The sequence below is a fragment of the Equus asinus genome, chromosome 3 (genome assembly GCF_041296235.1).
Source record: "Equus asinus isolate D_3611 breed Donkey chromosome 3, EquAss-T2T_v2, whole genome shotgun sequence".
Lineage (NCBI taxonomy): Eukaryota > Metazoa > Chordata > Mammalia > Perissodactyla > Equidae > Equus > Equus asinus.
This window is the reverse complement of record NC_091792.1, coordinates 106237482-106252312: the sequence shown is the minus strand read 5'-3', so window position 1 is coordinate 106252312 and position 14831 is coordinate 106237482. Positions and strand designations below refer to the sequence as shown.

At 40.6% G+C, this 14831-nt stretch overlaps 1 protein-coding gene across 1 annotated transcript in view; it reads left to right on the top strand.

Annotated features, from left to right (window-relative positions):
- Positions 1–3964: 3964 nt before the first annotated feature.
- Positions 3965–14831, top strand: part of DCK (deoxycytidine kinase) — a 29618-nt gene continuing 18751 nt past the window's right edge. The window contains exons 1-2 of the mRNA XM_014847226.3: positions 3965–4364; positions 8737–8852. Of these exons, the coding sequence (XP_014702712.1) occupies positions 4274–4364; positions 8737–8852 (207 nt within the window). The 5' untranslated portion in view covers positions 3965–4273. The remainder of the gene's footprint in view (positions 4365–8736; positions 8853–14831) is intronic.

Genomic DNA, 14831 nt, shown 5'->3' with positions numbered 1-14831 from the left:
ACTCATGTTTTCAACAGCATAGTGAGTACAGTGTCACATTTTCTTGATGACCTAAGTTAACCTTTACAAGCATGCAGCAAAATATAGCTTCCTTTGCTAAGGAGCTACATAAGGCTGATGGCTTGCTCCCACACCCTTCTAGTATGTTATTTTGCTATCACACTTCAGATTTGCTGGAAGCACCTTGACTCCTAATTCTTGCTTTTATGATGGCTTCTGTGTCCTGTTTTCTCAGCAGTAATGAAGATTTCAAGGAGAAATTTATAACCAAGCATATTAAGTTGATAAATATCCTTTTACAGAAGTTGTTGGGTTGGTGTACACAAATGCATGGGCTGTGTAACCATTGCTTATCAATGTTCGGGCCTCTTATTTTTTCTGCCTTTGTTCTCATTTTCTGAGTTGGTTTAGAGTTTTCTTAATAAACTTGTAAGTTATCAGTTAGGACCCTCTTTCTTGAGTTACACCAGCATTCCCACAGGAGACAAGGAATTTGCAAATTAAAGGCGTAGTAAAATTTCTGTCAAGGAAGGGTTAAGATGGTAGCATGTTCATGACTGGCTGGGTGCTCCGGTACTTGTCTTTTATCTGCAATTCTAAAATCTGAAAAGCTTGGAAAACTGCAAGTGTTTTCTTGAATTCAGTGCAAACTTAACCTGAACTGAGGTTAATAGTCTTTGTCTCACTTAATGTGAAAACTCTTAGGTTTCACTGCAAAATATTAGTGTATTTGATTTAACACTCTGCAGGAGGGTGAGGGATAGTTATGTAATATATATAGTATATGTGTGTATTTTCTAAAAAAATTTTTTTTTTTTGGTCAGGAAGATTGGCCCTAAGCTAACATCTGTTGACAATCTTCCTCTTTTTGCTTGAGGAAGATTGTCCCTGAGCTAACATCTATGCCAGTCTTCCTCTATTTTTTATATGTCGGATGCTGCCACAGCATGGCTCGATGAGGGGTCTGTGGCTCCATGCCTGGGATCCGAACTTGCAAATCCCAGGGTGCCGAAGCAGAGAGTGCGAACTTAACCACTGTCACCGGGCTGGCCCCCATAAAATCCAAAAATTTTTGAATTCTGAAACAGATCTGGCTACAAGGGTTTCAGATAAGGGATTGTGGATGAAAATCAGGGAGGTGGTGCTTTTAAAAGAGGTTTTACTGATATCTTCCTTGTGTTATCCACAGACATGTAGGAAAATAGGAAATTATGCTGAACTTGATGTCAAGAGAGCTAGATTCCTTGTTTCCCCCATTTACTTCGTTTGCATTTTTGAGGTACACTCCTAAGCTTGGAGGAATTCAAGTTCTCACAGCCAGAAAAGGGCAGAGCTGGGATTTGAAACCAGTCTTTAATTTTCCAGTGCTTAAACTCTTAATTATTCCACCATACTACTTCTCTTGTGGTTTTTGTTTTTGCTTGTTCGTGGAAACCACACTTGGGGATTTCTACTCCTCAACCCCAAACATCTTTATCAGATATATATGAGACTTCATTTCCACTTTCTTCCCGTTTGAAGGGCTCAGACACTCACCCTGCCTTACTCCTCTCTCCGTAGCTGCTAATACCCTTGCCATTTCACGGGTTTTCTAAGCTTGGGTGTGGAATATACCACCTAGTAGCTTCCCCAGCTTCCTTGCCATCCCTGATGACAAGCATTTGGGCCTTTTTCATCTCAAAAATCCTGCTGCTAATCACTATGGGGTGTTGACTTGAAAAACCTCAAAACAAGTTTATTCAGGAATTGCCAAAATATTGCAGTTTGGGATGTCTAGACCATATGCAAACCATAGGCAAATCCAACAAAAAAGTAAGGGGAACTGCCTTTATAGAGAAAAGGGGAGGAGGGAGGGGCTGTTCTAAACTAAAGTCCATTGAGGGGAAGTAACAGTTCAGCGCGGCAACGGCTTCTCATTGCCTGGGCTGTTGCCTGTCCGGAGAGAAATCTTCCTTCTGTCGTAGTTTTACTTGTCTATGACGCAAGCTCTGTCTCTTCCCGTTTGTTGTAATTGCTGATGTACGTTAGGGAGTGAGAGCTCCCCCTAGAGGCCTTCCTGACTCCCAGTTTAGTTAAGGTTTCTTTAATTTCCACAAGGGATAAACAAAAGTAATATACATAAAATAACAGCATAACAAAATAGTATAAGAAACTTACAGAGAATGATTTTTGCTGTTTTTATCCTAGAGTTCCTCATGGAATCACATTTTGACTTCTGCCCTTTATTTCTGACAGTGGATTCACTATCCCCCTTCTTCTGACTCCACCTTTGGATGCATTTCAGGTCTGATGACAGTTGCAAGATAAAAAAGAATAGCAGGGCCTTCAGTTTCTGTAGAAAATTTGAACTCGGGAACTTCTAGACTGGGTAATGTCTGGTTTACTAGGTCTTTACCATGATTAAAAATGAATTCCCGGGCTGGCCCGGTGGCACAGCCGTTAAATTTGCACGTATTGCTTCAGCAGCCTGGAGTTCCCTGGTTCAGATCCCGGGTGCGGAGATGGCACCGCTTGGCACGCCATGCTGTGGCAGGCGTCCCACATATAAAGTAGAGGAAGATGGGCACAGATGTTAGCTCAGGACCAGGCTTCCTCAGCAAAAAGCGGAGGATCAGCAGCAGTTAGCTCAGGGCCAATCTTCCTAAAAAAAAAAATAGAATTCCTCTGGGCATTTCTACACTGCCTTTGTCCCTAGCTAGATGAGCCTTCTAGCAGAGTACATGGCACTCTAGCAGAGTGTGTGCCAGGTGTAGTGCATACAAAGTTAATTAAGCTATAGTCATTGCTGAACAGAAACCTACACAGTGTGGTAACTTCTACATAACATTGTAGGGGCAGAAAATTTTCCTCTTCCCTTCTAGGTTCTTTGGCTGCTCTAATAATTAAATTGACATAAAACAGAGTACCCAGACACAAACAAATTTAATTCCATATATATGGGAGTCCCATAAAAATGTGAGACGCAAAGAAGTGACCAAAGCAGGAAGCTTTTACTGTATACCTTTTAGAAAGACAAATTTGTGAAGAATTGACAAGACAAAGGGGTTTAGGCTTGGGGTTGTGAATTGGTGAAGAAGTAACAGGGCTTATTTTCACAGCTTCTCAGCCCTAAATTCCCTATCTCTGGTGATAGGATGCCTTTTACCCTCTTGGTACAGGGAGGGTACCTTTCACAGAGATTTATCTCCTCCTTTCAGCGGGGACAAAGGGTCAGTGTCCTGTTTCTTCAGTACAGTGTAAAAAGCGTGCACCACAGTTTCTTAACTACTTAATTCAAAATAATATGCCAAAGTGGCATATTTTGGGCGGGGGAGCGTATTCTGCTCCCCTTCAGCGTAAGCGGGCATCCAAATAAAATGGAGAGGGGTATGAGAGATCAGGAATGGCTTCCCGTGAGGTGGCGCCTATCTAAATTCCCATCCCAATTGCACTTACTGGCTTCGAGACTTTAAACAAGTAGCCTCACTGTGCTTGTTTCCTCACTGATAAATGGGGCCAACGGTGGGATCTCAGCAGTGGATTGTTAGTTAATTCATGAAAAGTGATCGAAACAGCGCCTGGCACACAGTAAGAGTAAAATACATTTCCTGAGGCCTGGGTTACCCAGAGGCACTTAGGCTGACGGTCATCCTCCAGGCTGAGAAGGTAGGATAATCCGTTTGATTTTTCTACTACACACTGCTTCTCCCCTGACAAGTTCAAAATGTTAAGTCCAACCAATTCTGTCCAGACGCTCTGTTTACCTCCAGGAGCCCCGCTGGAGAAGCGGGTTCTCCAAAGCCCGGCCGGCCCCCCGCCTCCTTGGGACGAGGGCAGGCGGCGACCTCCGCGCTCGGGCGCCAGCCCTGGGCCCCCACGCGTCTCTGGAACGGCCCCCACCCCCGAGTAGCGGGCAGAGGTGCGCGCGGCCCCGCCCCCTGCCCGCGCGGCTCCGCCCCCTGCCCGCGCGTATCCCGACGTGCCGGGCGCGCACGCAAGGGCTCCGCCCGAAGCCGGCGAAGGCGCGGGGGCCCGAACGGGTCTCGCCGGCTGCTGGGGGGGAGGGGGCGTGGCTTCCCCGCTGGGCGGGAGGCTAGCTGCAGTCCCGCCCCCATCGGCCGCTGCCTCCTCACGCCAACACCAAACCCCGGACCCGCCGGCGGGAAAGCGAGCGGTGCGCGGGAGTCTAGCCTGCGGGTCCAGGCAGGTTCTGCCGCGGCTCGAGCCCCAGCGCGCACCTGTGGCCCCTTCCAGCCCTCGCTGCTTGACGCGCTTGGGGCGCCCCACGCGAGGAATGGCCACCCCACCCAAGAAGAGCTGCTTGTCTCCCACGACCGGCTCTCAGAGGACCCGCATCAAGAAAGTCTCCATCGAAGGGAACATCGGTAAGGAGCCCCAGGAAATGTGGGCCCCAGAGCAGGGGATTCAGGGCGGCGGCGGAGGACGCGCCCCTTCGCTGCATCTCAGCCGCTCCTCAGAGAGGGCTTTCTGCCAGCCTGGTGGTGCGGCCGCGGCCTCGGATTCCCTTGCCGCCGAGAGCATCCTTCCCTGCCGTGCCTGCTGCCCTCCCGGGCCCGAGGGTGGGCCCCCCTGGGCGTCCGCTCGCCGAGCCGGCGGGCCTGCCTTGGGCGCTGTGGCTGCTGCCTCCTTTTTGTTGGGATTGTGCAAAGGGAAGGGTTGGGTTGGTTTGTTTTGTTTTGTTTTTTGAGGCGGGGTGTGTGTCACTTCCTGAGGTGTAATTTACATACGTTAAAGGATCCCTTTTATGTTGCGCTCTTCTATATGGTTTGACGAACGTATAATGTCCGTTTTACTACCACCACGATCTAGATTCAGAACATTCCTATCACCTCGAAAAATTCCCTCCTTCCCTTTTGTAGTCAGCCCCCTCTCCCTGTCCCCTGGAGACCACTGATCTGGTTTCTATCCCTGTAAGTTTTGCCTTTTCCAGAATGTCGTATAAACGGAATCGTAGAGTATGTAACCTCTTGTGTCTTGCTGCTTTAACATTTTAGATTTATTCATGTTGCTTGTATCCATAGTTTGTTCTTTTTTATTGCTGAGTAGTGTTCCATTGCATGGATTTACCACAGTCGATCTCTTCCCTAGTTGTGGACTTTTGGATTGTTTCCAGTTTTTATCGATTATGAATAAAATTGCTGTAAGCATTTGGGTAAAGAGTTTTTAAATGATCTTAACAGTGTGGAGTTCCTCATTCCCTATTTCATTTCCAAGTAAACATTGGGTTATGATTCAAAGACCACAGCTGTTTCTGTTCTTAACCCAGATGGGGGCATACTACACCATGCATGTCATTTTGCAAGATGCATCTGATCTTCCAGTTCATCTGTATTTCCTACCACAGGAAACCTGTGCCTGACACTAACTGTTTGATAGAATTGTTTTGGCTTCAGGTTGGGTACTGGCCATTCATGCATACAGCAAATTTTTTTTTTATTCTTACCACATTCAAAGCACTTGTATTTCTTTAAAAAGCCAAGGTAAGCAGATGCTCTAGCAGCATTCCAAGGAACAGAAAAAAGCTGAACACAGAGGTCATCTTGTTTCGTTGGTCCAGTGTTAAGTCACCAGTGGAAAAGATCCACATAATAGACTCTCCTTTCCTCTTAGCAGGGTAAGGTCTTTGAAGGTGAATGTTTACGGATATGATTCCTCACAACTACTTATTGGATAAAGACCATATATGAAGACAGGAGAAAGTAGTTGAACAAAGCCATTTGAAAAGTAAATTTGAATGAACAACCCCTCAGATCAGTACCACAATGAATTAATCCCCTTCCCTTTCTTAAATCCAGTTAAGCAATCTATTGTATCTAGAGATATACTACCCCCCAAGCATCTTTAATCGCCCCAGTACCTGAAATAATTTCCTAATGTGTCTCTCCATCTCCAGTATCTGACTACTTCCAGAGCAGTCTTTCTGTATACAAATGAAATTGTGTTATCCCCTCCCTGCTTAAAATTCTTCTCTGGCTTCCCGTTACCTACACTGGAAGGAGTTGTGTGCTGATGGCCTGCATTTGCACAACATTGTCCTGCACAGACTTGAAAAAACATTTTTAATTGGTTGCTAGCATTTAAAAATGTTGAGGCTTCCTGTAAACATTTAGATTCTTGGCTTTTCTTGACAAATCTAAAGATGTGGTAACCCTGGGCTGCATTTCTGTAAGACAACAATTTGCTATTTAGATGGGGTTTGTGTCTTACCACTTACTATCTTCCCTGACATTGAGGCTTTGTCACTTGCTGTTTATTACTGCTCTTGCACCGTTCATGTCCCCTCCACCTTATTTGCCAGACCCAAATAAGTGATAAATGTATACATTGCTGATCTGTGTGTAGAAGACTATTTTGTGATTCCTCTGGTCTTCCTAGAATTTAAACTTTACCTGGTCATTTTAGTTTTATACTCATGTAACTCATCTTCTCATGTTCTCTGCTACTAAAATACGCTCTTAGGTTTATGGAGGCCTTACTTGCGTCTTTTCATCTTAGTAGTCCCTACAGAATGATTTTTGACATCATAATGCTTGCTTTGGCATTAGTGATTCTGTTAGGTCCCATGACTTTTTAGTTTTAACATGAGTGCCCTTGGTTCTTGTTCTTCTTTGCCTTCATAGAATATTAATTTGTTAATTAGCTTATTTTCTTCCCCACAAAAAGTTAAGGAACTGAATATTAGTCAGATTGGGGACTACAGGTAACTATTGTTATTCTGCTTGAACTAAAGCATAGTTTTAAAGAGTAACTGACACTACTCTTAACATTTCAGAGTATGACCACATGAACTTTTTCTGCTTATACGCAGTGTTAGAAGAAAGCTGAATGCTCTAGCCTTAAGTGGTTGCAGATTCTAGCTGTTTTTAAAGTGTTTCTTGGGTGCCCGTTGTGAACATCATGTTTTCCCTTTCTTCTTCCATCTGGCTCAGTGAGTGTCTGGTAATCATTTTATATGCTTCCACTTGCTATTCTTCGAAATGCCTCACAGTCCCTGTGCTTACCCTCTACACAAAATCTGTGATCACCAGTGTTTTTCCCATGATTAAATCTAATGGTCATCTGGTTTATCCTTAAAAGTTTTTCTCCCATGGTGGTATGACTTTTATGTCTTGCTTCTCAACTGTTCTCTGTTCTCTCTGTTACCTTATTATTGACCTCTCTCTCTGTTTTTTTTTTGTTGTTGTTCTATGTGTGATCCTTTAAAGTTCTTCCAGTTTTTTCTTCTCTTCTGTTGCCCTATATAATGTCCTAGGTTTGAATATAGTTCTTCAAGTCAAAGGTGAGTTCTTCTTGCCCTCTTTGGATCTAATTTATAAGGAAGAGGAGGCTTCATTTGTAAGCATACTGAAGTTGCTTTTTTCTGTGTTTACCTATGTGTGTGTATGTGTTTGTATTTATATATATATATGACGAGAGAGAGAGGGAAACACATTCTGCTGACAAGAGATGTCTGGTATGACCACATTTGGTGACTTCAGATAGGAAGGGTGTGGTGGTCATTAGGAGTATTGTTACACCCTGTTAAATTCTGGGTCAAGATGTTCCTAATATTAAATGGAATGTATTCCTGGGAAATTTTAAAATAGTGGATATAATATGTCCTGATTACGTCTGAACTATACCCCCTACTCCCCCCGACCCATATCCCAGAAACTAATGAATGATTAGGGAGAAGTAAAGTACATACGACTTGTGTGTGTGTGAGGAGGATTGGCCCTGAGCTAATATCCGTTGCCGATCTTCCTCTTTGTGCTTGAGGAAGATTGTTGCTGAGCTAACATCTATGCCAATCTTCCTCTATGTTATGTGGGAGGCTGACACAGCCGTGCTAGGTCCATGCCTGGGATCCAAACCTGCGAACCCCAGGCTGCTGAAGTGGAGCACACGAACTTAACCACTCTGCCACTGGGCTGGTCCCCATATGACTTTTTTTAAGGGTTGGATAGAGTACACAGAACCATGAAAGTGAAGCAGAGAAAACATGGCTATTGCTTGTAGGGAGTGTTTTGCAAAAATGTTTTTATAATTTCTGTCAGTCATAGTGCCATATGATAATGTGTCATATAATAATAATCGTAATCTTTCCCATTCTAAACCTCTAGGCATTGGATGCGTCTTTATATTTTATAGTTAATTTGGTGATTTTTAAATTGGTTTTAGATAGGAAAGATCTGAGCTTGTTTGTAAACTGAGAGAATAGAGCCACTAGAGAGGCAAATTTTGAAAACGCAAGAGCCTGGAAAACACTACAGTGTTTGTTTATCACAACAGTTTTCGTGAGGAATGTATTCTTATTATCTCCATTGCATTATGAGGAAACAGGCTCAGAGAAGTTCAGTGACTTGACCAAGATCATCTACCTAATTAAGTGGGAGAATAGCCTTAACCACTTCTCACAAAGTTATCCTAATTTCTTGGTTAAGGAAAGTGAGTCTAGGAGTAGGATTTTTTTTCTGCCGTAACACCTTGCCTAAAATGTCACCAGGTTTTTAATTCTTCTCATGGCTTTGAAAGTCTCATGGCTTTGGTAAGCTAAAAACAATAAGAAACAAATGTGTTAAATACAAGTGGGCAGGGACCCTTTTGGTTTTCATGAAAAAAAAAATCTAAAGAGAAAGTTTCGGAAATTGATTTTTTGGGGTATTATTTGCTATTACAAACTTTGTAAAGGTAATGACTATTTTGGCATTTTTTTCCAGTAACTTTTACTCAGTTTTACTTTTCTTCTCATAACAGCTGCAGGGAAGTCAACTTTTGTGAATATTCTTAAACAAGTCTGTGAGGATTGGGAAGTGGTTCCTGAGCCTGTTACCAGATGGTGCAATGTTCAAAGTACTCAAGATGAATTTGAGGTATGAAAATAAAATTTAATTAAATAAAATGAAAATCTTTTGATTTATAGGAGCAGTGATATTTAATCTCTTGGGTTTTTTTTTTGTTTTCCAATAAAACTTCCAAATTTAGCTTTAAATCTATATCTTCATCTGGGCAGTAGTTACATGGATGTGTATATATATAAACATTCATTGAGCTGTGCATGTAAGATTTATATACTTCATTGCATCTAACTAGAACTTTTCTTTTTTTTGAGGAAGGTTAGTTCTGAGCTAATATCTGCTGCCAATCTTCCTCTTTTTTGCTGAGGAAGACTGGCCCTGAGCTAACATCCATGCCCATCTTCCTTTGCTTTATATGTGGGATGCCTGCCACAGCGTGGCTTGCCAATTGGTGCATAGGTCTGCACGCGGGATCCGAACTGGCGAACTCTGGGCCACTGAAGTGGAATGTGCAAACTTAAGTGCTACACCACTGGGCCGGCCCCCTAACTAGAACTTTTAAAGTTTTAAAAAATTAATTAGAAAGTTAAAAAAAAATCTAATGGTAAGTTAAATTCCTTGAGTGGCTTTTTACGTTTTCTTGAAAAACAAAGACAAAAAAACTACCCAATAACTGACTTTTATTAGTTTACCTTTAAGCCTTTTGTCTTGGAGAGAACCATGTATCTCTCATTTATTTATTTATTTTTTTGAGGAAGATTAGCCCTGAGCTAACATCTGCCACCAACCCTCCTCTTTTTTGCTGAGGAAGACTGGCCCAGAGCTGACATCTGTGCCCATCTTCCTCTACTTTATATGGGGGACACCTGCCATGGCATGGCTTGACAAGCAGTGCATATGTCCGCACCTGGGATCCAAACCGGCAAACCTCGGGCTGCTGAAGTGGAACATGCGAACTTAACTGTTGTGCTACCGGGCTCGCCCCTAAATTTCATTTTTTTATAGCGAAATTTTTTACTGTATGTGTATGAAGGAGAGAGATCTGATTGCTAAGATTTTAATTTCCGGGATAATGAGAATTGAAATTGAAAGCAGTATAGCAGAAATCTTCAAAAATGGAACTGTGTGCTAAAAACTTGCTTGGAGCTGAGGAAGACAGGATTAAAAAAAAAAGTCTGTTTTTTAAAGTTTAGCTGTTGGTTTGAGAAATCTGGGAATAATTGAGTATTTAAAATGTAAATCGTGTATACAAGGAGGAATCACTAGCAAGATATTCTATAGGCTTTGAGGATATATGGTTTTGAATAACAAAAAATATTTTCTCACTTACCTTTTGCCAAGCATAGTTAACTTTAGGTCTGGGGCCCAGCTCAGAACAACCCAATCCTTAGAATAATCCAGGACTAAATCTTGAAGGGTCTTCCTTTCCATATGGACTCCATTTTCTTAAGAAACTGACATTTCAGTCTAGTCTTTGCAGAAAGGCAGAGTTAACCTTAAGTAGAATTTTAAAGTGGGTAAATTTATTTGCTTCTTTCTTTCAACATTTTTTTTTGACATATGATGTAACTATAGAAAAGTATATGAAGCCTATGTAGTTTGAAGAACAATTTGAAGGCTAATATGTTTGTAACCAGCATCCAGGTCAAGAAATAGAACATTACTATCATTCCAGAAATCCTTGTTTGTCCTTCTCAGGTCACAGTATCTCCTTCCTTAGGGTAATAACTCTGCTAGGGATAATCACTCACATAAAATAACTCTTGTGATAATAGTTTTCCTACTCTCTGAAAATAATTTGACCATACGTGAATATATCCCTTAGTTTTGTCTGTTTTTAAGTGTTGTATAAATGAAATAAACTGCTCTCGTTCTTTTTTGTCTTGCTTCTTTTGCTTAATAAGTTTATGAAATTTGTCCATACTGTTACTTGCAACTACTCCTTGTTCATTTTCATTGACGTATAGTATTCAGTTGTATTCATATATCACTATTTGTCCATTCTATACCTTTGATCCATTTTTGAGTGGTTTCTAGTTTAGTTGCTCCAAAAATAGCCATGTTATTAACATGAATCCTGTTGCACACATGCAAGAGTTTCTCTAGGAATAAGGAGTAAATTACTCGGTGGTGGGTTATGTGTGTGATGCCTGTTTTCCAAAGTGATTTTACCAGTTTACATTCCCCACAGTGTGCTCAAGCTGTTATTAGTCCGTATCTTTGCCAATATTTAGTATTGTCCAGCTTCCTAATTTTTGTCATTCTCTTGAGTGTAATATCTGTTATGTTTTTAACTTGTATTTGCCTGATTGCTAATGAGATTGCGGTCCTTTATTTTATATGTATGCCATTTGGATTTCTTTTGTGAAGTCCCTATTCAGGCCCTTTTGCCCATTTTCCTTTGGGTTCTATCTTCCTCTACCCTGAATTTTTACTTCCCAAAGTATGTCTTGCGGCCTCTTTCACTGAAGTGCCCTGCTGAAGTTTGGTTACCTTTAGAAATGAGACACCTGTGTTCTAAAAATACCTCTTTTCCCTGTCATTTCTGGGGTCAACTATCAGTGCAGTGATTCTCAGGTGTTGCGTGGAAAGTAGGCAAATTAAACCAGTGTCAGAAATACAGAAGGGATTCTTTCATTGAGGGAATGTTAGACTAGATTGGATTAGGTGACCTCTGTTTAAGGTCCATTCTAGTTTTAGTATCATAAGCTTCTAATTCATATTAAAGGTATGTAACTGATCTATTGGCACATTAAATGTCTCTGCTTCTCACTATACCTCACATTAACCAAGGGCACAGAAACCAATGTATAAAAACCAAAATGCCAAAAATATTAGTTTGCAGGGAGAAATGTAACTATCAGATTCACTGAATTAGGTCACTCCCTTTTCTATGTAGGCCCATAATTCTCACCCGGTGGAAAGAATTCGTAACAATTTCAGGGATTTGGGATGCTTTTTAAAATAACAAATGATCCCTTGGGAATTTAAACATGTAGGATGCCTCCTGGTTAAAAATGACTGCCCTAGTGTGTCCCTGTTAGTGTTGGGAGTTTAGTTATGTTGGAGAGGACAGGTTGAAAACATTGCATTGATATACATGGTAAGACAATTTATAATGAAGTTCTCTTAATCTTAGAATCAGAGCCCAAGGGAATTAGTTATCTTAATGACAGATGTCATCAGACTATGACACATTGTGATGTGTCTGTCTCCATTTTAAGACTATTGGCTTCATGGATCTGGTACTCATGGTTATGGACTAGAGCATTTTCTTCTCATGTACTAGAGTCAAAATTCTTTTATTTAAAATTAATTTTTTTATTGCAGTAATATTGGTTTATAACATTGTATAAATTTCAGGTGTACATCGTTATATATTCGATTTCTGTGTAGATTACAACATGTTCACCACCCAAAGACTACTTACAATCCATTACCACACTCATGTGCCTAATCATCCCTTTTGCCCTTCTGCCTCCCCCATTCCCCTCTGGTGATCACCAATCCAATCTCTGTTTCTATGTGTTTGTTTCTCGGTTTTATCTTCTACTTATGAGTGAGATCATATGGTATTTGACTTTCTGCCTCTGACATATTTCATTTAGCATAATACCCTCAAGGTCCATCCATGTTGTTGCAGATGGCCAGATTTCATTGTTTCTTATGGCTGCATAGTATCCCATTGTGTACATATACCACATCTTCTTTGTCCATTTGTCCCTTGATGGGCACCTTGGTTGCTTCCAAGTCTTGGCTATCGTGAATAATGCTGCGATGAACATATGGGTGCATGTATCTTTATGCATTCATGTTTTCATGTCCTTTGGATGAGTACCTAGCAGTGAAATAGCTGGATCATGTGGTAGTTCTGTTCTTAATTTTTTGACGCATCTCCATACTGTTTTCCTTAGTGGCTATACCAGTTTGCACTCCCACCAGCATTGTATGAGGGTTCCCTTCTCTCCACATCCTCTCCAACACTTGTTTCTTGTCTTGTTAATTATAGCCATTCTGATGGGAGTGAGTAGAATCAAAATTCTAAACTGACCTGTCTTTATAACTACCATGAAGTGACCCTACTATTACTATTAACAGATTTCATCAGTTTACTGTAATCCAGTCATGTCTCCAAGATGTTGTAGTTTGATTACCTTCACTGCATTCTGGTGTACATTCTGGTAGGGTAGCTTTATTTTTGTGTGTGTATTGAGGACTACTATGTTGTTAGTCCTCTGTGCTTCTAGATGGAGTTTCAGACAGTGTGGTAATAGTATTTTGGGATAAGGAGTGGAGTGTGAGGATGGCGATGGGTAGGTGGGTTCCCTGTATCTTTGGATTTTTTTTTCTTGGACCTCCCCTAAACTCAAGATATGGGATTTTCTTCCTTCATCCTAGAGCCCTTCTTCCCCAGACCTATCCCAGATGTATCCCTTGGGGTTACAGTGTGAATCACCCAGTGTCTAAATCTCAGCTTTCTTAGAATGCTGTCAATAGTGAGAAGTAGAATGTCTTTAGACCTAGTGCTAGCAAGGCCAGTCCTACTTTGGATATTCACTTAATCACGCTTCTTGACAGTTGCTGCAGAATTGGAAGAGCAGGGCTGTTGGTACCTTTGATCTCCTCCCCTACTCAGAAACTTAATTTGCACCTGCATGCGTAGCTTGTTTTGTTTTTTAACTGTTTTTTTTTTTTTACCTGCCACCTAGTGGCTGAAACGTTGCTTGACTGTTGATAGGCTGCCACCAACTTTAGCAAAATAATGAGGCAAAGTACCTAAAAAGATTACGTAGTCTCCTGTCCCTTCCCCACCCATGGGAAGATTATCTTTAAAACATACCACCCAGACGATTACCAATTTTTATACTGAAGGTTTATTTCAAATAATTGCTTTTTTTGGGTGATTTATGTTATTATTTAGGCCCAAAGCTTTGATTTGATTGCTTCCTTTTAGCTTATTTTTGAGATATAGACTGTTAGGGAGACATTTCTGCTCTGTCATGTTTTTCTCATTGAGCTGAATTCTTTTAGGAGATATTTGTTATTAATTGTGAAGTACTATTTTACTTTATCCAACACTTCTTACCTCTAAGGAGCCACTGAAAAATTAGTAACTGGGAGAAAGACGGGATAAAATATACTTGTCTGTGAAACAACAGCATATTTTTCATAGGTCATTCTGAAAAATTAATTAGGAATTGGTGCTTCTGCTCGTATCTTTTTTTTATTTTTTTAGAAAACTTCCCTTTTATTTGTTTTTTATTTAAAAAAATCTTTTTTAAAGATTGGCACCTGAGTTAACATCTATTGCCAATCTTCTTTTTTTCTTCTTCTTTTTCCCCTAAGCCTCCCAGTGCATAGATGTATATTCTAGTTGTAGGTCCTTCTGCTGGTACTGCTCTTATCTTCTGAAATCACCTGATGACTTTCGTTGGCTATTTTATAATTATCTTCTTTGGTAGACTGATCCTTTCTGATTGAACTTAATTCAGAACTTTTGCAATGTTTACAAGGTTAGACTATCATTAAAAGATAAATGATTTTGTATCTCTACTTGATATTTCTGGTTTTCACTTGTCTTAGCAATAATCTGTGCTTTCTGTAAAATAATGAAGTGAATTACAGAATTACAGAAACAAAAATTATCCATAAGCCCACGACCCTGTGTGTATCTTTTATATAGTTGAAATAATAATTTACTTTATACAATTTTGGCAGGAAGGGATACATAATTTTTAAAAATGTTATGAAGTAATATGTGTTCACTCTTTGAAGTTAGGAAAATATCATAGATTACTAAAGGAGGTAAATAAAATACTTGTAACCTTATCAACCAGAGAAAACTGTATATCTTACTTGGCACAACAGTATGCAATTTTTTACTTTGCTTCCCTCCACATAATGTTTATGTCAAAGGTAATTCAAAATGTCATTAAAAATTTAAACAATTTCTAAAGGCAGCCCAATTTATTGTGTGCATGTACCATTATTCACTTAATATAAATGCCTAGTAATAGTGGAATGATAGCCTATTTGCTTATTTGCACAGTGACA